At 53.4% G+C, this 24,219-nt stretch overlaps 1 protein-coding gene across 3 annotated transcripts in view; it reads left to right on the top strand.

Annotated features, from left to right (window-relative positions):
- Window positions 1-24,219, top strand: part of DAB2IP (DAB2 interacting protein) — a 154,876-nt gene that overhangs the window by 111,105 nt on the left and 19,552 nt on the right. For all 3 annotated transcript variants that reach the window (XM_026049498.1, XM_026049497.1, XM_026049499.1), the window contains 5 exons: window positions 5,201-5,354; window positions 10,970-11,068; window positions 13,298-13,852; window positions 20,632-20,776; window positions 23,136-23,280. In XM_026049498.1, the coding sequence (XP_025905283.1) occupies window positions 5,201-5,354; window positions 10,970-11,068; window positions 13,298-13,852; window positions 20,632-20,776; window positions 23,136-23,280 (1,098 nt within the window). The remainder of the gene's footprint in view (window positions 1-5,200; window positions 5,355-10,969; window positions 11,069-13,297; window positions 13,853-20,631; window positions 20,777-23,135; window positions 23,281-24,219) is intronic.

Genomic DNA, 24,219 nt, shown 5'->3' with positions numbered 1-24,219 from the left:
GTTAATCCGGAGCAGAGCCTGGCCGGGGCCGCTGCAGGGCGAGGGCCCCGCGCGCTTGGCCGCTCTTGCGCCCGTTCCGCCTCCCGACTCACGGTAAGAAGCGTTCGCGATCAAGCGTCCCCGGTAAACGGGGAGGCCGTCGGTGCCTCCCCGGCGCTGCGCTTGGCGTGGGGCGCACGGAGCCACCGCCGTGCCGGGCGCGGTGCCAGTGGCGTTGTCGTCCCTGGGCCCGGRAGGTTTGCACGGGCCACCTTCGCCGGGCACCATGAGGGTTCCTGGTGGTGGTGGGTGCAGAGTGGACTCGTCTCCTAAGTGTCCTGCCCCTGCCTCGCTGCGGGTGGCACGGGCTGGAACGCGCCTGGACGCGAGACTGCAGGTGTGCCCACCTCCCCCGGCAAGTGGGCTCGGAAAATGCACGGACAGAACCTGGGTGGACGTGGCTGTAGCAGAGGACGTGTTTATCGTGTGCGTGGACTTCACCCRCACATCCTGCCAGACAGGAAGAAAAGCGATTTCTCCTCTGGAGGTCCACGAATTGCACAGAGCGGTTTCTCCCGTTTATTCCCATAACGTTGCTTGTTCAGCGCCAGCAGAACGCTCGCCGGCCGAGCCGCCGGGGCAGCTGAAGGTGCGGGTGGTGGACAGGTTAGTGGGGAGCCGGTGGAACTGGGCGGTGCTGGGGAGGCCCGTGGCACCAGCTCCAGGAGAGGCTGCTTTGCAGGCGCCGCCAAGGGAAGGCGGCCGAGGAGCAGCCGGGGCTCATCGCCGAGGACAGGTCCTGGCTTCGGTAGGGGCTGCTGAGAGTCTCCCGAGTCCCAGGTGGGATAGGTCGGCGTTTGCAGGGTCTCCCAGCCCCCGTCTCTGCTGCCTCTTGTGAAATTTGGAGCAGGTGGCGTTGGGTTCGATTATTACCTTGTGAGGCTGTTGAAATCCTTCTCTCACCTGATGGTGAAAATGGGTTTCCTGGAGTTGTCCATTTTACTCTGGCTTAACAAGTCCTAATCCCTAGGCTGGAGGCGGTCAGAATTAAATTCTCTCCAGGCTGCCCATGACCCTCACAGTCTTTGCCAGTGCTTTGGGATCTTGGGGCTAAGCCAAAGYGTGCAGTGAGGAGTGCCAGAGTTGCCTTAAAGACCCCCGTTGTGGTTGGGTCAGGGAAGAGATGTGTTAGCCCTTGGTAAGACACGTTTGCTGTGTTTCCTGAACAGGAAGAGTCACAGGTTGAGTCTGATTTAGCAGAGTAGATCCCTCTGGGACTGCTTGTGGGATAGGGAGTGTAGACCTGGGGTTGTCAGCCGCATTAGGAAAGTTGTCGTTGTACAGCCAGAGAAGGCAGCAGACAGGTAGTTTGGAGCGGGCGAGGCTCCGAAATCAGAGTGGATCACAAGAGGTTACAGGTCAKTGTTGCCCCTTTGAGGGCTTCTGTTCCCCAGACAGCAGTTCTGGGGTAAGTGCAGATGAGTTCAAGGCACAAAGCCAATTTTCAAAAARATCCACGTAGACGGGGCCTGAATATTTGCCTTCCTTGCAGTCTCAGCAAGGCATCTTTATTATTCTTGAAAGAGCTGAGCCCAAATGCCCCCTCGTCCCTCTGGTCGGTGTGCGATGCCAAGTCTGCAGATGGACAGTTGCTGTCCACACTGAGAGAAACCCAGCCCTGAAATCAAAATCCCAGCAGCAGAGGAGGGCTTGTCCTTCTGCCTTGATTTATGTGCTGTATTTTAATAACTGATGGCAGGGCCATGGAAAGAAACAGCTGTAACCTTGGAAGTGCGGATCTGCAGCAAGCGAGTGACATTTAAGGTGAGTTTGGCCATTGGGGCACTCAGTTCAGCGGCCCTAGGGTGACCATCAGAGGAGCAGGAGTCCCAGATGCTGCTGCAGCGTCACCTGCGTGAGCAGAGGCTCCTGCCCGGGCGCTGGGGGATGCCCCCGCCRCGTGGTGCACTTATTATTTCTGCAGCCCTCCATCCCAGGAGGGTTTGGCATGTTGTTCTCCATGGCCAGCCCTCTCCCTTGAGCTGTCTTTGAACGAAGCCCTCCAGCTCTCCTGCGGTCTGGGACATTGGAGGCATCGTTGCTGCAGGCGCTTCAGCTCCATGTACGTGTTGGGGACTTGTGTTCCCTCTCCCCRGCATGACAGAGGCTGAGTGTCCTCTCCATGAGAGCAGTGTCCTTGCCCTCTGCGTCAGGGAAGCAGTTTATGGCATTAGCAGCGTAATTTTTTTTACTGTTAATATAAAAGGAAGTTTATGGGAACTGTGACAGGGGCTTGCAAACATCTTCCAGTAAATGGATTTCTGCTGCAAATGTCACGTTGCTAGAGGACATGAGAAATGTTTTTCTCCTCTTGCCATGGGTATTAAAATGAAGGGATAGCGTGTCCTTCGAAGCCTGGTGATCCATAGCAGCCCTGCCTGGCTCGGGAGTGTCCTGCGGCTGGCGGAGCACTCCGGAGCAGCCGGGCTTCCAAGGGCAGCGGTGGCAGCGCCGGGCAGGATGCAGCCACCCCGGCGCTCCCGGCCCCTCCATGGGTGTTTCAGAGGAGCTGCTGAGCAGTGGTGCCTCCCCGTTTAGCTCTTGGTGCATAGGCAGGTTGCCAGGCTTTTAAGGCTGGATTGAGACCCACATCACCCACCCTGTATAACATGGCATCYGGGAAAGGATTTTATTGTTGCGGACTCGCATTGTATTTGATCAGCCCTTGAGGGGTGGAGGACATCACGGGAGTCCATCCTGCTCACTAAAGAGTCTGGCAAATAGCCTCACCTCCGGCAAAACATCCCATTAGCTGTGGGGTTCCCAGAGGTACCAGATTGTTGAGGAATATAAAGCTGTATTTTGGGGAATTTGTTCATTATTATGTCCTGAGAATCTCCCCCCATTAATTCTTGTTGTTGCACRTGTGCATTCCTGCCCGTGGCCTTGCAGCTGCAGGAATTTCAGACGAGAAAAGGACTTGTTTTGATCTTGGGCAAACCCTGCTTGCCGTGGAGCTGTGGTGCGGGTTGGCGAGCAGACGTGGGCTCCTGTGTGTGGCTCCTGAGCGGGTGTTTGGGTCCAGGGGGTCAGTGCCTGCATGAGAACACGAGCCCCAACTTGATCACTTGGCTTTCTAATTTCCTCTGTAAATCATGGAAACAACATGTACCGCAAATGCCTTARTTCCGGGTTTGTCAGGGGGAGCTGAACAGTCTGTAACGGCAGTTTCTGTTCTGCTGGATACTTTTTGGTACCGTGCTCAGCACCCAGGGGCAACTTGATCTGTATTAGAGTTAATTTACAGTATCATTCAGAGAAAAAGGACATGGACCCCTCTTCTTTGAAAATAGTGTTAAATTGCCACAAAGTACTGGGAAATGACTGTGCTTARTTCCTAAAGATCAATTTATCCCCAGCAGATACGGGATGAGTGGGCAGCTTCGAGAATTGCTAATGGGCTCCAGAGCCTTTAGCTTCCAGCGGCAACTCCAGTCCCGTCCATGTCTGTGTTAATGTGAGGGGATTCGCCTGTCGAGGGACTGCCCCTCGGGAAGGGCCCGCGAGGTCCCGGCCCGTCCCGCAGACGTGTCGGGAGGCACGGGCAGAGCGGCCCAGCCGGGAGCCTCGGCGGCCGCAGGAGCACGAGCAGCCYGGAGGCTGAGCTGCCCCTCGGCCCTTGGGCAGCGCCTGCCGCCTCGGGCCCTGCCGCTCCCTGAGCCCTCGGGTGAGCGCTGCCCGTTGGGCGCTCCCGGCTGGCCCAGCCAGCGGCAGGCTGCTCTGTTACCACCGCGGGGGCTGCCGATGGCACAAGTCCTCATGGAAGGCTGGAGAGGCACCTGCCTGTCTTTCAGTGCCACTCGTCTTCCGCTCTACTTGGASTCTTTCCTGGGTGCCGCTTGGCATGCGGTTGACTGGAAGCTATAAACTTTGCCAGCGCTGTTGACATTGCCCCTTTTTTTGGTTAGTTTTATTCCAGGGAATGACAAAACTCGGTACGTGCCGGCAAAGCAATCTGGCAGATGTTGGGAGTGTCGTGGTGGGGCTGGGCACCGGGAATAGCTCGGCCTCGCGGATCTTGGCCCTGGAGATCCTGCCCCAGAGGCAGCCGGCRCGCTCCTTGCGGGGCAGGCCCAGGGCCTGGCTGCAGCAGCAGCACGAAGTGCTGCCCGCGGGGTTCGCAGGTCAGGCCTGCGGGAGCCGCAGCTTTTGAGAGCTGGCTGGTGCAGGAGCTTTTTCATTGTGCAGACTGCAGAGAAAGCAGCTCTTTCTTCTGCTCCTGCTCTCAAGTTATTTTTTCCTTTGCCGTTGTATGATTTTGTGTTTTATGTGGGAGTACCTAGCTAGCCTTTCTTTTTTTTTTTCTTTCCCCCTTGAGCTCTCTGATTTTGCTTTAAGAGTTACAGCTCCATTGATTGTATTGGCTATCTCTGGGAATGGTGTAGTGCTCGCTGGCGGTGGGCTCCCTGCTGCTAATGCTGCCAGTGGGACTCCAGAGCATTTAGAGCAGTCGATAGGGCTATCATGGCCTTATTTTCCACACTGCCTCCATCCTGGTGTCTGCGTAACGACCGCTCGGAGCACGTGAGCCCCCAGCTCATCGGTTACCGCGTGCTGGTGCACCCGGCGCTGCACCCCTGCTCAAATGTGTGTGTGACGTGGTGGAGAAGGGGCCGTGCGGGGACTGCAGCCTCCCTCGCGTCGCACTGAGCGCGTTCTCGGGTTTCATCTTTGGGTTCTCCCCAATTTCAGTTGACTTCTTGTGTCAGTTGGGACTGGGTGCTGAAAAGTGAGTGAAATTTGTTGCTCGTGGATCCCACTCACGTGCAGGCGCAGCCAAGCGCATCCCTTGCTGTTGGGGACATCCCGCCCCGCTGATACAGTCGTAGTTCCAAGGTGTTGGAAGAGTGTCATGYGGCAGGTTTACATCCATCTAGAGACATGTCCTGCCATGCAGAGACACTTGTATCAACCTCTGATGTAGTCTAGACTGCATCAGAGTTTGGGAGAAAAACAACCTTTCTGCTATAAATAGAGCCCGTAATAGAACCTGTTCACTAAATTATAAATGGGCCATAGAGCAGTCCCTGCTATTCCAGGCCCTCTGTTACCTCATGGCAAAAAATTCCCCGGAATATTCTGCAGTTGTTGCTAACAGATGGACTTAATCAGCTCTCTGGGAAGGAAACTGCCCACTGATGCCGTTACATTCCTCCTCTAGATCCCATCTAATGCCGAGGCTGAAAGAATCGCGCTCCCACGAGTCCCTGCTCAGCCCCAGCAGCGCCGTCGAGGCCCTGGATCTCAGCATGGAGGAGGAGGTGGTCATCAAGCCGGTGCACAGCAGCATCCTGGGGCAGGACTACTGCTTCGAGGTAAGGCTCCTTCGTGGCTGTCCGTGGCCGTTTCCATCACGTTACGTGGCTGCTTGGGAAGCAGGGTGCAGCATCCCATCTTGGACACTCGCTCCGCTGAAATGTTTCAGCTCTGAACTGCTGCACAAAGAGGCCGTTTCATAGGAGCAAATTACTTCATGTTTATGAGGAGAAGCATGCCCATAAAATCAGAGCTCTGAGCTGTTTGCCCTGTAGCCATTTTAGCAGCACTTGTTCCTGGCACAGGTGCTGCACTACTGAGGGCTCTGTTAGTAGAGCATCAATTAGTATTTTATGTTCATGTAGATATGAAAAGGCACTAATCTGTTTTCTCTGTTCACAACAATGTTTTACATGGTCACAAGGAGATCCTACTGTTGTCAGTGGAAGTAGAATTGAGGACTTTGTCTAGGAAAGCCAAGTTTTACTCCTTGTTTGGGTAAATGAAAGATCTGTGACTTTTCAACTTTTGTGGGGATATCATCTGCTGTGGCATGTGAGGTCACTAGCAGGAAGTGGAGGTGCGCCAAAAAACGTACATAGTGCATGTAGTATCACTTTATGATTATTTATCCTGCTTTATGGAAGACAAAGCGTTGCTTTTGATAGTGGATAAACGTAGGTAGAATGGGGAAATGGTTTTCCTGCAGCAGTAAGGTGGTGAATATCTGTGTTTCTGTGAGGAGCAGGTAGCCTCTTTATACTTGGAGGGAGAAGAACAGATAAACTGTGTGTCCCTGCTTGGATCTTGGATCATGCTCCAAGGGGGCTAAGGAGAATGCAGGTGTTTTGGATGCGCAGTGCTAGATGCAGATGACCTCGTCAGGATCAATGAACAGTCAGACAGCAAAGATTAAGATTTTTTTCAGTACTGGAATCAGTGCATTTTGAAAGAAATGAATGAAAATTCATTTCTTAAAATTTAAACAGGTGACAAAGGAACATTGGAACATTCTTTAAAAAAAAAAATAGCTCCAAACATAAACTGTGAAGTGGGCAGAGCTATAAATTTTCCAGTGCTGTTCATTCCGTGTAGAATTGTGCGAGTGCGGCAGGTCAGGAGGAGAACCGTTTTGTAAATTATATGGCCTCTATTACATTGCACTCAAGAAAGATAAAATGAAGCTAGATGGAGAATAGATGTGACATCCATAATATTAGAGTTGTTTACCAATTCTGTTCAGCACACAAGAGCAGGGGGAAGGATGTGAACGGTGCTTGCAGAAAGTTGACTGAGAGGGAATTACACAAGTCATGCATCTCTAAGGAGGAAGCAAATTTTATTTTTAAGTGAGCTGGATAAAGAAGAGTCATACAGAAAAAGATCATGTTAATTGCTGCTCTGCAAATCCTGTGGAGGAAAGGAAGAATGCCAGAAAACAAAAGGGACATTGATTTGTAACCGATGGTTACTCATCAGCAAGCTCCGGAGGGAAGGACTTAGGTGAGAGCTAAATGGCATCTTGTGTTAATGCATTGGACTTGCATCTCTGGAGAGCCTCTTTCAGAGGCTGATTTAGGTCAGAAATGAAATGAGTTTGCAGATCTTTCCAAATCCCTTCTGCGCAGCGTCCGCAATCCCTGCGCGCTGTGCGGGGCTGGCGGAGGCGAGGGGCTGGCGGCGCCCTTGGGCMGCGGGGCAGGAGGGTTGAGCAGGGTGGCCCCGCGCGGCGCCGCGCGGCACGGTGCCGCAGCCTCGCCGCGGGCAGCTGTGCAGCGCAGAGGCCAGCGAGGGGCAGGCGCTTTGGCACCCTGAAGTTGAGAAGGGAAGCGGTGCTGGCGTTGGGCAACACGGGCCTTGCGCTGCTGTGACTTATCTGCTCCTCATGGTGCGGCCCCGGGCAGTGGAGGGTGTCTAGGAAGTTCCTGCCGTTCGGCTGTGCGGGGCTGGGTGGCTCTGCACGCTGCTCCTCGGCGTGTGACGGGCCTGTGGGCTGCTGGCAGCCCAGCAAACGGAGCAGGAAGCGAGGCGTGCCAGAGCCACCTGCAGTGGAGAAACCTGAGCGGCTCGTGGAGAGGCGGCCGGCTCCGCGGGGCTCGCACGCACGACTGCGGCCCCCGGCTCCATGGGCACCGTGATCCGGCTGCTTCGGCGTGTTTAGTTCTAAGAGACTTGCCTTTCTGGACTTGCTGAGTACTTGGCAAGCCCTATTTATTCATTTTCTTCATTGATATTTCAAAAAAATATATATTTAACGTCATCTTCTTTTCTGGGAGAAAGACCTCGCAGTCAGCAGGATTATCTAGTGCCACTGCCTGTGCTGCGTCTGCTAAATACACAATAGGCAGCCTGGTCTGGTAAAAGGGACTGGCTCCAAATGGCCTCGACCATTAGTGAGGCCCCAGTGACTAGGAGCAGGAATGGGAATGAGGATCGAGGGATTTTGGTGCTGTCTTGGCAGACCTAAGACTTGCCCCATTGTGGAGCTCGTGTCCAGGCCRTGGCAGGACACAGCCAGGAGAATGTGGAACCAGGACAAAGAAAACCCAGCTAAAACCTTGGAGCTGCATCCTGGCCTTGCCTGAGCAGGGGACAGTTAGTGATGGGTTTAGCCCAGCAGTGCAGACATCTGCCGGTGCTTGCGCAGCCCCGCTGGCTCCCTGGCCGCCCAGCGCAGCGTCGAGGGCTGCCCCGGGCCCGTCTCCGGCTTCGTTTGCCCCACTGCAGCTCAGGTGTGAGCGTTTGTATTAGCCTGAGACCTTAATTTTTGCTCAGGAAAGATTTTGAGTGAAACAGCTTCATTAACTAGGGTACCACCTTCATTGGTCCCCAGCTGAGGTTCCTTGAAATGTAGTTTGAGCAGCCCATGCTCTTTCTAAGATGTTTTTAAAGTGACAAATTTTTGTTTGGTTTAGGGTCACCTGTCCAAGGATAATGGATAACTAATGTGAATAAGGAACAGTTTCGATATTAATGCATTAATATGCATTAGTTAATTGAGTTTATGCTGTACCTTAACAATATTTCTGCATATCCAAAAACTTGATGAGACCAGAATGTGCTCTTTATTGAGCTAAYTAATCTCTCACAGAGATCATTACTACATATGATGTTCATGTCAGAGATCAAAGCCAAGATACTATTGTACCGACGGGGAGATGACAGTTTGCAGTTCACATGCTAGATGGGACCTTCAGTTGCCACTGGATAAAGAGTCTCTGTTTGGGCCCAGGAGAGTTCCCCGGCTCTCGCCAAGTGCAGCACTTACAGTTCCAAGGTTCTGAATAACTAGTTAATGGGTAATTGATTTGGAATTAAATCATAAATTTTACCATGGCAAGTCAATGCCAATGTATTTACTTATGTGTAGCAATAAAGTATATTAGATATTCTACTTAACAGATAGCTAATAAAGGCAGTGACATTTAATTAACRGATCTAATAGAAAGATGACCAAATCTTGTTCTTATTTATTTGGATAGGAGTCCTTTTGAGTTCAGTAGGATCAACGTGTGCCCCTAAAAACAACTTCTCTTAAAGAGAACTTTTTTGAGGAACAAGTTATTATTCCCTTCTACAGAGATTGCTGCCTAATTCTCTAGTCTGAGAGCAGTGTTCAAATGCATTTGTGYACAGAGTTCCTGTCAAAACAAAAGAGAAGAAAAATGGCCTTGGAGGAGAGAGAGCACAGCCCAGCTCACTGAGAAGTGTGTTTGACCGGTTCCTCCTTTATTAACTAATTTCTAAGCAGTCAGTGGGAATTCAATTTTGTGGACCTTACTTTGAATTTGAGTGGGTTTTTCCCACTTTGGGGTATGGAACATGGCTGTGACTGCAGCCGCACGGCCTGGCTGTACCCGGAGAGTTCTGGGCTCTGCTCTTTGGACCTGAACAGAGGTGATCCTGAGTCTTGCTAAATCGGATTAGATACCTTAGAACTAGGACATGCCTCAAGTCCTGAAGTTTTAGGTTCTTGTCTGAGCAGACTTGAGGCCTTAGAAGATGACGATGATTTGGCAGTTGCTGAGCTCTGCTTGTGTGCTGTTTGTCTTCCTTGATGCTTCATTGTGAGCTCTGTACTTAAAACCTAATTGGTACTTTTGTGGTCCTTGTAACTGGCTGTTGGACGTCACAGCATCCGCTGAAGGAATGCGGCTCTGCCTGGTGTCCATGGGTGTCATCCCGAGCAAGTGTGGGACTGTGCTCGACCTGAGGGCTGGCTTGGGAGGTGTCCTGAGACGAGGCTAGAGGCAGAGGATCACCGGGACATGGGCATCGCTGCGGGCACCGGCAACCGCACAGCATCCRGGTCTGGGTCTCTGGGCTCCCAGAGACCTCCGTGGGGGTTCAAGGGTATAGGCTGACAGGAGCATCTGCAGCAGCACGTGAAGCAGACCRGGTTTGTAATGGGAAACTTTGAAGRAGCTGGAAATACACTGAGGCTGAGAGGGTGAAGGCTGCTGTAAAGATAATACAACTGTGTCTGTCAATATGGATTCATCTGTTCTTAGAAAGAGAAGCTAACTTGGGTCTAGAAGAACTTTTAGTTTTGCAGATCAGAAAATGAAAGCGTGTAAGGACAGGGAAGCGTGTCTGCACTGAGCCCAAAGGAGGGAACTGGAGCATCAAGGGCTCGAGGGTTTCTTGCATTTGCTGCAGAAAGACAGGAGAGGCCTCTTGTCATTTTGCTCTGGTTAGAAAACGCCTGTGTTCAAAGGAGGGGATGTGTTCAGCTCRCCTTTGAGGTCAGCTAATGACAAACCTTGGTGAGTACCAGCTCTGCTTTAAGAACAGGTTAGGCTGCTGGGAGATGTGTGAAATTAAAGGAGTTTGCGTCTCACAGAAGCAGATAACCCCGTGCACAGTGTGTAGAAACAAACACTGGGACATGGTGAGGATCACACTGGTAGGTCCAGCTTGGAACTGGAGGAAAGGGAACTCGGAGGGGAGTTAGTTRAAGTACCAGCCGGGTCCTGTGCACACAGTGAGGTACATAAAGAGCAGTACTGGGCATTGCCAAGTGCCGTGAATACCAAGAAGGTCAGAGCAGCTGAAGGAGGCTTTTAAGAGGAGCACAGAATTGGTAGTTCTGCAGTCACAGTCCAGCAGCTCTCCTGCACGGCCTAAAGGAGATATTTCTTTGAGGAGTATGTGTATGTGAGAGGCCTCCTCTAGTTCAGAGTCGTGGCTGGGCAGGGCCTTGGAGCATTTTGGCCTTTTAGACCCTGGCTCAGTAGCTGCTGCTGAGGAAGCCTTCCTGGTGTGCTGGATAGCAGGGAGCTGGTGGCCACCGCTTTGGCCGAGCCCGGGAGATGCTGCTYACGCTCCCCGGGAGCTGGCGGCTCGTACGTGCTCCTGAAACGCACCTGAGGATTTGCACTCTCTTGTGGACCTTGGGGATCGAAAGCGTCTCACGTGTAGGGCTCCAAATCTAGTGTCTTCTGGTGGGAGAGAGAGTGAGTAATTGGGGTTTGCGTCCATGATTAATTCTGTGGCATGCAGAGTCGCTCCCTTTCCGTTAGCCTTAGGTGCTGTTGTTTCATGCTTGGGTAAAGCTGTTTGCTGAGGAGAGATGGGGGAGAATCCACCAGTGCTTTTCCCTGCTCTCTCCCGCTCCCCCAAAACACAGTCTGCATGTTCTGGTCAAGATATAATCCTGTTCCTTTCCCTGTAGGTGACGACTTCATCAGGAAGTAAGTGCTTCTCCTGTCGTTCTGCAGCGGAGCGAGATAAATGGATGGAAAACTTGCGGCGTGCCGTGCACCCAAATAAGGTAGTGGCTTTGAGGCATCGCCTCCGCTCACGTTCGCTTCCTTGCTATTGCTTTTTAAAGCCCAGCACAGAATCGCAGCAAGGGACGTGTTGTCCTTTCACTAAGTGTGATTGTGGGTCAGCTTTTCTCCGTACTGCTTTCTTCCACAATTATATTTACAGCAAAATGCTAATTATTTCTTCCCCCCTTTTCGCAGCACATGCTGCTTACAGCTGTTGCTGTGAAATGTTCAGATCTCAAGAAGCTTCAGTCTTGCTCTCTTACTAATGATACTTGTCACTTATATAGGATTTTCCACCTTCCAAAAGCTCTGGGACAGATGGCTGGTAACTGCCAGCACAGTTACAAGACTGAAAAAGGAGTTCACATAACTCCTTTCCTGATGCTGGTGCTTGCATTGTCTGCTTGCGAGTTGGGGAAACTCGGATGCGGCATCAAAGGGAGTTCTGCAGAACTGCAGGGCAGTCTGGTTCTGGAACGGAATTTGTTTCTCTGAGAGGCAGCTGAGTCGTCAGAATCAGGCCCTCTGGAAACCWCAGACACAAATTCCTCTCTTCACTAGAACACAGGACATCCAATACACGTTTTTATGATCCACTAAGGCTAAATGCAGCCTAAAATAAAGTCTACAGCTGCTTCTTCATCTCTGCATTGGGGTTAGCTAACAAAGATTGATCAGCGCTAATCAGCTGCAGGATTTCACAGCTGATGAGCTCAATCAACAAGTGATTCTGCTGATCATGGAAAATGCAAATGATGGGAACCTATGAATTCATTGCTGGCATCAGAAATGCCTAACTGTGCACACAAATTCGATCCAGGCCTACAGGTTGCTAAGAGATCCCTCTGTGTCTGAGCTGATTGTGGCTAGGTCAGTGCCACGCGGTTCCCTGATATCAGAAAGGGTGCAACGGAATGGACAGGACTTGAACCTCTACCAGTGCATTCCTGCATGCCAGACGTGGCTGCTGCATCCAGAGCTCTGTGCCGGCCTTACAGCAGCCCTGGTAGCCACGATCTGAAAGAGCTTGGTCAGCTTTGGGTGATGAGACCCTGTCCTCTGCTGCGAGAGCTCCTGGGCTTGGCGGAGGGCGAGGGTGCCCGTGTCCATGTGCCTTTGAGATGCCATGTGCCAGTTGCTGTGGAAGTAAGCCCTCCCCTTGGATCATGCTGTTAGTGCTGGCTAACTCTGCATCTTTGTTTGGCTTCTTAGACAATACGCTCTGTGTCTGGTTTGATATTTCTGTCAGGCCTTTGCTGCTGTTGTGTAATTTCCTGCGTGCGCTTCCTGGCCCGACAGTACCTCATTGTGGATCTCCAGTAAAAATGTCCCCGTCCGGACTCCTGAGCGAAGCAGGCAGAATAAACCCTGGTTGCTATTTCAGTGATGGGCTTCCAAACAAAGCCGGTCACTGCAGAATCCGTGCGAGGGATCAGCTGCGAGCACTTGAGCCGTTCAGCCCCTCCTGCAGCAGCTGCCCCTGGATGCTCTTCCAGGATGAGGTCATGGTCGTTGGGGAGGCTCTAAACATCCTTAGGATCCTTAGCCGCATCGGTGTTAAAACAATACCGAAGCCGTGGTCCTATTTCTGGTTTTTAATGATCCTCCTGTGTGACTGGGTCTGTTTCCCACAGTTCCTCTTGATGTTTTAGTTGGATACTCTGGTCTTCAGTCCTAAAATCTTGCGAGATTTTGCAAATGCTGCTTTCCGTTACAGAGGTGATGGATTTCAGCCATGGATGAGTCAATCCCTGAGTGTGCAGTGGGATCCCTTTATTGCTGGTCTTTCATAGTAAGGAAATAGACTCCAGTGCTGTGGGAAAACAGCAATACCAGAAAAAAGAGAGGGGGAAAGCAATGGCACCTGTAATGCAGCTTTTGTTTTGTAAAAGCCATTAATTATTGGGAAGGCCTCTTCCTATTTCATTTGAGGCCCACTTGGCAGAGAGTTGGAAATGGTACATTTATAATTTGGAGGGAATTTATCTTTCTTGTTCCTTACATTAATTGGCACCAGCAGACATGGGGAGCACAGTGATATTTGGAAAATTAGCATAAGTAGTGTTATTATGCAAATTCCTGAGAGCCAGTATTTCCTTAAAATAAAGTATAATTAAGCCTCTGCTCATTTAGCACATCCGAAATAATTAACTCATATCCCCAGTTTTGYTGTTTATAGGTTTGGGTTTTTCTCTTGACCTTTTTTCCTTTGTATCTTTTTTTTTTAGGACAACAGCAGGAGGGTAGAGAATATGTTAAAGTTATGGATTATTGAAGCCAAGGACCTGCCAGCAAAGAAAAAGTACTTGTGTGAATTATGCCTGGATGATGTTCTTTATGCACGAACTACCTGTAAATTGAAAACTGATAATGTCTTTTGGGGGGAGCACTTTGAATTTAATAACCTCCCATCACTCAAAAACATTACGGTGCACTTATACAAAGAGACTGACAAGAAGAAAAAGAAAGATAAGACCAACTTCATCGGACAAGTGAACATCCCCGTTGGCTCTGTCACGGGCCGGCAGTTTGTGGAGAAATGGTACCCAGTGGTCAGCCCCAACCCCGGCAAGGGCAAATCCCCAGGGCCCATGATCCGCATCAAGTCGCGCTACCAGAGCATGAGCATCCTGCCCATGGAGATGTACAAAGAGTTTGCTGAGTACATCACCAACAACTACATGGTGCTGTGCTCGGTGCTGGAGCCCTCGCTGAGCGTGAAGAACAAGGAGGAGATGGCGTCTGCGCTGGTTCACATCCTGCAGAGCACGGGCAAGGCCAAGGTAAGACCCCTCTGCCGCCCCGTGTCCCRTTAGGGTGGAGGAAGTCTGTGCCCAGCGTTTCAACTTGTTGGAAGTCAGCATGTGCACTCGGCTTTGGTTTGGTTGCAAGCCTTCCTGCCATTAGTATCCTGTGATTTTCCTTTTTATTGTGAGCAAGTTGGTAGCAGATGCAGTGCAAACTGCTTAATTAGAAAAGAGGTTCGTGGGACCAGGGAGATGCAAACATAGTAATTTTTCTTTGCTGTTGGAGTCTAAAGGGCCAGATTTATTTTATAARCAGGCACATGTACATGTTCATAAACAGGCACAAATGCAAAATATGCAAGAAAGCTGTTTTCAGGGACCAAACGTAGGCTGACTTGCTGTGCTAAAAGTTCTGTTTTCTGGGTTACTCCGAGTTTCCTTGGAAGCCCCAGCAGGTCTGGGGAGAAGAGCAGCCAGGAGAGGCAGAGTCTTGGACTGGCGCCTGGCCGCAGCCCAGGGCAGGCTGGGCAGAGCCCTTGGGGGCAGCGCCCTGGGCGCCGGCGCGGAGCCGCGGGGGCTGTTTGCGCTGAGCCCAGTCCTGCAGCCGCGGCTGTGGTGGGCGCAGGGCTGGGCACAAGCAGGATGGCCGGGGCGWTGGCAGCACTGGGGAGACGTGGGCTCCTCACGCGATGGGCACGGCGAGCCCTTCCTTCCCCTCACTCCCCGCACTGCTGCTTCGTGGATTAGACTTAATGACCATCTGTCAAACAGAGAGGGGACTCGGCCTCCTTATCTAGTTCAAGGCAGGCGAAGCTCCTGAGCGGATTGCGAGGCTGGAACTCTGCCATCCCAGAGGAGGTGAAAATAGCCCTGCCAAAGCCGTGCCCTGGCTGCGGGTGCCACCGGCAGGGCCGGCCTCGTGCCCGTGGCCGCCGCCTGCGCGGGTGCAGAGTGGCCTGTGTGCAGYTCCCAGCGGTGCATGTGCGACAGGGAGCACCTTGGGTTGGCCTCTGGCCACTGGCCCTGCACGGGGACTGTGCTGGTGCCCACGCTCCTGCTCGAGTGCAGATGTGATACAAAGCCCCGCCGTGATGAGCGCAGCTCCAGTGCGCTGGCTCCGAGTGTCACCGCGATCTCGTGTGCGCTCTCGTCTGAGCTGCTGTCGCTGCTCTGCCTTTCTGTTCTCGCCAGGCCTGGGAGGTACAGGAGGCAGCAAGCAGGTTTCTAGACATGTGTCTGCATCCGTGGCAAGATCCCAGACACTCTACACAGGGGATGTGGCAAACAGTAAACAGGCTTGATAAATATCCCCCTAAAATGAAGCCTCTGCTTTCGCTGGCTGTCATCTGCCATCAGCGCCAGCACAGGGCTCTGAGAGTGCCAGAGCAGCAGGAACTGCTGGAGCGGGAAGCGGGGTGATGCCTGCCTGTGCAAGAGCCAGACAAGCAGGGAAAGGAGCAAGGCCACRGGGAGGTGGAAGGAGCGGCGCATGCCAGGGGGGGACAGTGCCACCCTGCCCTGCCCGCAGCAGTCGCACAGCCTCTCCTTCATCCTTGTTGCTCCGCGTGGAAGCGGTTTGATTCGTTCCCCTTCCATCTGCACGTGGCCGGGCTGCTCGTGCAGCTGGTGGAGCTGCTGCCCGTGCCACTCTGCAGTGCCCGTGCACCCGGCGCTGCCCTTGACCGTGTCCGGCTGTCTCCGAGCAGCCCGGAGCTCCTGAAATCCAGCTGGAGCGGGCRCAGGGCCCGGGGCAGGGGCTGCCTGAGGCCTGTTAGGGGTTCGTGTCTTCGCTGCAGGCGTTCCGTGCGAGGCGCAGGGCGCAGCGCTGCCGTGGGCTCTGTGGTGCGTGCGCGGCAGCTGCCAGGTYGCCATCCGGAGTGTGTGTGGGGAGCCTGGAGTTGCTGCAGTGCTGGGGGACACTCCGTGCGCCCGGTGGGATGTGATTGTGGGCGCCTGCTTCCCAAAGCCAGCCCAGTGGCCGCCTTGCTGCTTTCCCAGTTTTCCCCTCATCTAGCCTTGCTCTTGGGCTGCCTTTCAGCCTCCAGAGCTCAGCTGACGACCGTAGGTGTATGAAAACTTTGGTGTCCGAGCGGCTGGTAGATCAAACCCAGTAGCTGACAGAGTTTGCTCCAAGCGGCTGCTTGCTTGAAATAAATATTTATGGCATGGTGAGTGGAGCAAAGGATAAACATGTGTCCTGATTTGTTTGTGCTGCGGGGATTGGCTCCTCTGAAGCAGATGGATGCGCTTGCCCCGTGCGAGGTGCCGCAGGCCCCGCTCCCCGGCGTGGGGCAGAGCAGCGTGTGGAGCGCGGAGCTGGGCGCTGGGCAGGGTGCGCGGGAGGTGGCCGGGGTGCCGTGAGGACAAGGCCCTGGCTCGGGAAGCGGCCTGGTCTGCCCATGCTGGGAGCAGCGACGCAGGGTGCTGCGTGGGTGCAGGCCTGGGGGCAGCTGGCTCGTTTTGCCTGCAGAGACTTTCTGACTGTATCTTATAGCTGCTATAGTTGAGCTAATTGTGTTTCGGGGGGGGGTTTCATGAGCACAGAAAGCCCCCTCTGCCCTTCGTCCCAGAGGTAACAGTGGGCGCTGTTGTAGAGCCCTTGTGTTAACCCTCTCCTTGCTGCCCCGGCTCCTTCTCCCAAGCAGACCGAGACCAAGGTGGGTTTGGGAGGATGGGATCCCTGGGTTCCAAGCAGGCAGCGTTGCTGGGGTTTCCCAGCAGAAAAACGCGCAGTGCTGGCGTAGCAGGGCTGTGTGGTGGGCAAAAGCCAAGGGCTTGGTATCCCCTGGGTTCCCTCCACTCAGCACCTGCACGTCCCTTGCTGCTGAGCTCCAGTGTGAACRTGCTCCCCGACACTCATCCCCACCTCATCTGCAGCCCTCTCAGCTCTTGAGAATGTCTTTTCACCTCTGCATAAAGGGCCCTGCTGGACTCTGGGCTAGTCTTTGAAATACACAGTAATCTTATTATCTTTATCAATTCAATCCTCTTATGGTTAAGTCAATCCTATTAATCAGGCTTGCGATGTGGAGAACGTTATTTCCAAGTCAGTCCTCCCGTCAGTTGGTTGTGATGTGAGGAACAACAAACTGGGCCCGCGGGGAGCGCGTTGGGGAGGCAGGGCCGGGCTCTGCCGCACCCTGTGTGCGGAGCTGCCAGCGGCTGCGCCACGCGGGCCGGGCACCGCAGGAGCTGCAGGGCGGAGGSGCTGCGTGCCGCGTGTCCGGCATGTCCGGCTGCACAGGGGCCTGTGCTGGGGCAGTTGTCCCTCCCAGCTGCGTGCAGAGCAGTTAACCGGCTCCTGACCCGCTCCCAGCCTCCTAACGCCCCCAGCTTGGGAACATGCCAGGGCCGGGGTTCCAGCAGGTGCCCTGGGAGGCCCTGCTGAGCTCACGCCTGGGGCATTGGAAGGGGGCCCGGAAGCCGGCGCTGCCTCCTGCTGCCATGCCCTGCGTTTATTTATTTGTGACATGTTCTTCTCTATTAGCATGGTTGCAGCCGTAGAAGTTGCACAGGTTCAGCTGTGTCCAGGCCTGAGCAAATATCATTAAAATAAACACAGAATAACCCTGAAGAGCTCTGCTACCACCCTTRAAGTTTTATTGTAGACCTTCTCCTTCCCCTCTCAACTGTGATATAATGAAATAAAGCATCTTATTTTCTTACATTGCCGGGGACCCTAACTAAAAACAACCCCCTGCTGATCTCTGCTGCTCAGAAACAAGGAGTTTTATTGGCTTTAGTTATTGCATTTTACTCAGAGCCTTGTATGTGGGTGAGTGAGGCCCCCGCAGGGATTCGGCGGGTGTTTGCACTGGGCTTGCGTCTCGCGAGCACCACTGCCGGCGCGGCCAAGGCACAGACCCCGGTGTGTGGTGCGGGGCGGATGCGGCTTGATCGCCTGGAGCTGAGGGGGGAGCTGGACCCCAGCCCCGAGATGGGAATCGCGGGGAGTCCCAGKAGGTGCCGTGTGACCCCAGGCTCGCTGTGCTGGGGGGAGCGGTGCTTGCCGGGGAGCCCTGTGGGCTCTGCTGCAGGCGCCGCATCCCTCTGGGGACTGGGTCACTGCAGACGGCCCAATGGGAGAGCAACCACAGCTGGGGTTGCAGAGGGATCTCATCTGGCTTCCTGGTGGGTCACACACAAATGGGTATTTGCCTCATTCTGAATTCTGATAGGCTTTGTAGATAGATAAAATCATCAAAATGGTGAAGAAGATGGGAAAAATGGCCAGAGCTGGTCACCTGCACTTCAGCAGCTTAAGCCAGCTGGGACTGGCTCTCAGTTCGTTTCTGCATTGGAACTTGCACCCATGTCCTGCCCGGCRCTGCTCCCTGCGTGGGACCGTGTCCCAGCCGCGCTGCCAGTGACCCAAGCGCAGTGGCCCCGGCCATGCCCCTCTGACGAGCAGCCGCTTGGCCCAGAGGAGCTCTCAGCCTCTGTGTTGTGGAGATAATTAGTGTGTTGGGGAAGTGACAGGAGAGAGACTCGAGCAAATCCAAGGTCAGCGTCTGCTAATTGAGACTCAGCACCTTGTGTCAGCCTGAGCACAGCCTGGAGGCGGAACGAGCCCGGGAGAGACCCGGCAGGTGAAGATGGAGCAGCCGGGTAGCGGCTGAGCGCGGTGAACAGGACTTTAGAGCTGCCTCCCAGCTTGGCTGGGAGAAGAGGCAAAATCAGAGGGAACAGCAGACGGGAGGCCCCAACTTTGGTGCCCARGGGCTCCTGCCTTTGCAATGTTGCCAGAGGACTACGGGCTTGGAGGCCCCGAGGGAGGGGATCACCCGGCTGTGGAAATGGACAGTGACTGGGAGACGTCTGGGACGTGGCAGCGCCATTAGGGCCCCGCTGAGCTCCTGCTGTGGGGCTGGGGAGCTCGGGGAAGGGCCGAGCCTCAGCCCGGTGTGGGGCCAGGCCGTGAGGACAGGGCACGTGGCCCAAGGGCAGCAGGGAGCCCTGGGCTTCATCGGCCAGCACGGAGGTAGCCAGGCAAGAGTCGCCCTGTGCCCGTCCCCAGGGTGATTTCACGAGCCTGGCAGAGTCCTCTTCTCCCTTGGGTTCAGGGGCTCCTCCGAGACTCTCTGTGGCKCAGGAAGCCCGGCCGGGTGCTGCGTCCTCAGGCCCCGCTCTGCACGTTCCCACTGCGCGTCGCAGTGCTGCATATACCCACTGCACTATATGTAGTACTGCATAGAGCTTCCTTCCTGCGCCAGTAAAATGTTTAATCTTGCTAACGAAGAGAAGCGGAGCAGGCCACCAGTCCAGCTGGTCAGTGRGCTGGGTTACTGCTGCCGCTCTTCATGGGGTGAACAGGACTGCCTGGTACCACACAGAGATTGACCCTCGCTTTTCTAGATGTAAAACAGACATGACCGCAGCCGGCATCTTCCTTTGTCTGGAAGAGAGGCAGGAGCTGAAGGGCTTCGACAGTGAGTGGTGTGGGCAGGAATGGGCCAGGAGGAGGCTCCGTTTGCAGGTCACCCTTGGGACTGAGCACGTGCCGCGCTCCCAGTGCTTTCGTTCCTTGTGTGAATGGGTGTCCCCGTGAGAACCAAGCGCCTCGCAGAGTGCCTGGGTGGCAGCCCTGTRGCAGATGTGGCCACATCTGCCTGGGGAGCCCAGCGCTGCTGTCCTGGACGCTTCCTCCGTCTGCACCCCCCAATTCCTTACGTGTGGTGCAGTCACAACAGATAACGAGCTAACCCTTAATGAAGGGTTATTACTGAGCTGATTATTTTGTTTTAGAGGAAGGCAGTTTAAAAACAGTGCCTGTGGTTATATAAGTAAATTGAAATCTGTTTCTGGCGTGAAGAAGCAGTCAGAGCTATAACGTGCATCACTGACACAGCGGCAGCATCCCGGCTTCCTCTGCCATCCAGGTGAGTGGTGCCGAGCGGGAGGAGTCGATGTCTCAGGATCAGCTCTGAGCTGAGCGCAGGTTCCTACCTGATTTTTCCCATGAGGCAGAGAACAGGATCTGCAGCATTAGAAAACTGCAAGGCCCTGTATGAACRCGAGCTACGCCACGGTAAACACGACAGCACACGGGGGGTTTCCAGCAGAATGCCTGGGGTGAATCAGGACACACGACCCTCCGCTCAGGTGGTGCCCTCACTGGGGCAGACATGGAGCTGTCCTAACTGAGGTTTTTATGTTAAAATTTACGAGTCAAAGAGCCTGAATTGAGGCACAGGGCAGCTGTCACTGTGCATTTTGCTCCTACTTACCAGCTCCATTACTGTGCAGCACAGATGATGAAAAAATGGCATGGTATTTGATTCCATGCATTTCACTCCAAAAATGTGCCCAAAATGGAACTGTAGCAGCACTGTTTATTTTCACATATACTAAGTAAATGAGACATCTGAGCACCATGATGCATGTTACTGATTTGATTCTCAGGCATTAACTGTGGGGCGCAGCTCGTGACATATAAATATGTGGCTGATTCGCAACCAGTGCAGTTAGATACCAAATGCAGCCACTTAACAGTGGATGGAGCCTGGCCACAAAATGTGGGTGGAGGCTGAGATGCGACCTGTGACCGGTTCAGGTGCTCATGTGGTGCACGACTGGAATGAATAACGTATTTGGAGTGCAAAAGCTGTGACTTTCTGGACATTTATTTCTCTGCTTATTTCTCTGTGAGAAGCAAAGCCAGCCTGGTAGTCATGTAATGCAGCGTGCACAGCGAGGGTCACCAGCAGCACCCGCGTTTCCTGTTGGGACCTCTCTGGAGAAGGGGTGCATGCTCTGCTGCGCCGCACGAAGCGGCTCTCAGTACATGCTGACCCACCATGGACTTTGCTTTCCAGGATTTCTTGACTGACCTGATGATGTCTGAAGTTGATCGCTGTGGTGAGAATGAGCATCTCATTTTCAGGGAGAATACACTGGCCACCAAAGCAATTGAAGAATACCTGAAGTTGGTGGGGCAGAAGTACTTGCAAGATGCCTTAGGTACGTACAGACACTGGGCAGGTCTCACCCACACCATACGCTTCTTGGCTCTGTGCTCTAGGTGGCCCTGCTTGAGCAGGAGCTTGGAGTAGATGATCTCTGGGGCCCCTTCCAACCACAGCCCTTGGAGGATGGGTGATAAAGGCTGCAGCTTTCCCTGTGTTCGGCATGGCAGGAGAGCCCTCAGCAGAGCCCTGGTGGCCGTCACTGCACCAGAGGCACCAGCTCTGACCCGGCTGAGGGTTTCTGGGGCCGCTCACAGGAACCTGAAGACGGCAGCAGTCTTTCCTGCCTGGAATGAAGTGCAGGTGTCCTGGAAGGAGCCAGGAAGGTGCAGGCCACACGCGCAGGGAGCAGCAGGCAGGGCTGGGGCAGCAGCGAGTCCCAGGCGAGGGGCACTGCCCCCCATTAGCTCTTCTGCTTCTAGGGGTGACACAGCAGCATTTGAAGGTGTTCTGCTGTCCGCCAAGCGTGTCTCCGTGCTGGCAGTGTCACCGGGCCCGACTGAACCCCTCCCCTGCGGACCCCGCACGCAGGCGCTTCCCCCCTTGGTTACAGCGCTGTCGAGTGGCATCTCCCAGATTGCAGTGATGAGAGCTGCTTCCCAGCTCACATCAGGAACTTGCCTGTTTTTTTGAAGGGCTGGCTATGCTCAGGGCTCCAAAAATATTTCTTCTGATGTGAACAAAAATAATTAGTGTTTGCTTYGGGGTAGGTCAGGAAGGAATTGCTGCAGAGCCCAGGCAAGACGGGCTGAGGGGGGGGCTCTCTGAGGCATCACATCCAAGGGCAGCCGGACCGGCTGCGCATCCTCACAGGAGGATGAGCTGCATCTCTATCAAGCTGTTAATTTTTCAGTACGTTGGATGTCTTCTAATGGATTTGTGTAATTTTAGGAAGGAGCGCAAAAAAAAATTTATTAATATAACAATAATAATGAAATTGAGGAATGGGAGATCATTGAGTCAGTCAAGCCAATGGACCCTACAGTATGAGGAAAAGGGGTGTTTATGTGTTTCTGCTTTGTAATGCCTTCTGTTTGAAGGCAAGTCTGTAACTAGATTACCTCCTTGAATTTCTAAAAAGCCAGGAGATTAATGAAAGAAGAAAATTTCCTAATATTCTGCTTCAAGGGCTCAATGCAAATGCTGCCACAGTAGTTGCAGCTAGTATAGGAGGAGCCTGCAGCTCCTACTTGCTGTTAGGGGCGTGGATTCTGTGTAGACCTTTTATCAGTGAAATGATTCATCTTTCTGTCACAAGGCAGCCCAATGCAGCCTGGTGCTTTCCTTTAAACCATGCAGCTCCAGCAGCAGGGCAGGATGTAAGAGCGGGCAGCAGGGGGGCTCCTGAACTCCCTGCYGGAGCTGCAGATGTGTCGGACGGGCTCTGCGGTACTGAATTACATCTGTTTGGGCAACAGAAGGGGAGGAACACAGATAGGCTGCAGTGGGCAGAAGCAGGAGAGCAGAGACGGAGAAAAAAACCCGTGGAACTTGGAGACAACAGACCTTCCCAGAGCAGCACCCGGGCTGTAGGTCCCGGTGCGGCCCCGGAAGCAGCRCGGCCCTCTGGGCACAGAGCACAGCCGCTCTGGGCACCTTCCCGAGGGGCCCTGCCCACCCCTGCCCAGCAGCCTGACCGTGTTCCCCGGCACTTGCAGAAGCAGCTGGATCCTACCTGCTAATTCGCATGGGAATCCAGGCACCAGCGATGTGGGGTGGGACGCTGCAATGCAGGACTGCTGCTCTGCTGCTCTGGGTGGGCGAGGAACAGCCAGTCAGCAAACAGGAGTGCATGGAGACTTGAAGAAATATTTTAAGCCAATTTTGTGTGATGCTCAGCTCAAAATAAACCAAGAAAATTGTTCCTTTCCTTTAATTAACTATTTCTCCTGTGAATCACATTGGCTCATCAGTGTCAGAGTGGTGTAATAGGCAGAGTCTGCCATAGCAGGACATCTTACAAATAATTACACAACTTGCCAACATACTTTCTGCTGGAGTAGCCCAAGGGATCATTTCTAAAATGGGTATAATCTAGGGGGAGCAGGGCAGGCTGAGGGGAGCAGTCTTTTGGCACAGTAATTCTGATGGAATTGCCCACAGCCATGTAGAGGGAGCTGCCAGCTGGACAAGAGGGATAAAACTTGCTCATCACAGGTCTGGGTGCCTTTCTGCAGGGCTTCAGAGCTGTGCGATTTTGGGAGCCACCTCCCGGCACTTTGATACTCCCAGCTTGGCTCCTTTGGTGTGTCGGGCTGGGCTAGCTCCTCRTGCGCCCGGGCTCACAAACCATCGTGCTTCAAGAGTGCCTCTCTAGTGTCTCCAAAATCCACCATTGACTCTCTCTTTTACAGGGGAGTTTATCAAGGCTCTGTATGAATCAGATGAAAACTGTGAGGTGGATCCCAGTAAGTGTTCGTCCTCGGACCTTCCTGAACATCAGAGCAACCTGAAAATGTGCTGCGAGCTGGCGTTCTGCAAAATCATCAACTCCTACTGGTCAGTATCCCGCAGCTGCTGCTCCCCTCCGCGTGCATTCAGCCACTGCAGGAGCAACAGAGCGCAGGGCGGTGCAGCAGGGCCGTGCAGCASAGCTGCACAGCAGAGCCGTGCAGCAGGGTCACACAGCAGGGCCACACAGTGCTGGCGTCTCGGTGCCACCAGGCACTCCTGGGCTCCTGTTTGCCATTGGGCTCTGTGCTCTGCCCTGCTCTGGGCTAAGCTCCTGTTCCCATCTGCGGGGCACCTTGCAGGGGCAGAGATGGGGACTTCGCTGTCCCTCTGCCTGTGGTGCAGCCTGAGGCAGTTCCCACTTSTTCATTTGTGGAGGGTACATAAAGGTTCTTGCCATTAGCTGGGATAGGCTTGAGGAAGCCAAATTAACTGGACTCAGGTAGTTACCTCTTCCTGTTGCCAAGGTGGCTGTCAGGCCTGGTTGTGCTCACGATGTTGTCTCTTGCCAACGTAGGACTGGGAGCCAGGAGTCCAAGGTCTGCTACAGATGGTGCCTTCAAAGATAACCTGAAAGGGAAGAAATGGGCTTGTGGCCCTCTTTTGAGGAATAAAAATGCTAGACTTGTAGTTTTTCTGCTTAAAACTCTCAGCTTAGTTTCTATTCATGTATTTTGTAACAACATAGTTGTTGCAAAACATCAACTTAGAATTTTTTGGAGGAAGTCTTTGATGATAAAGACTTCTCTTTCTCACTGCAGCTGCTGTGTTGCTGTGTGTAATCTAGGATATCCAGTGTGCCCTCCTGGAAGCTCAGGAAGGAAGGGAATTGCTCAGGGAGAAAACAAGCAGCCAAAGTCTCACTTGGACTTAAATTTATCTACCACAAATAACAAAAAGGGCAGATTTCTCTGCAAGTAGCCTATACCTATCTTGGGCCAATTCATAATTCTCTGACTCAGGAATTGCACTTACCAACCTTCCCAG

This window comes from Nothoprocta perdicaria, unplaced genomic scaffold, assembly GCF_003342845.1.
Source record: "Nothoprocta perdicaria isolate Ctin4 unplaced genomic scaffold, notPer1 scaffold_6, whole genome shotgun sequence".
NCBI classification, from domain to species: Eukaryota; Metazoa; Chordata; class Aves; order Tinamiformes; family Tinamidae; genus Nothoprocta; species Nothoprocta perdicaria.
The sequence above is the reverse complement of the archived record's forward strand: the minus strand, read 5'-3'. Positions and strand labels throughout refer to the sequence as shown.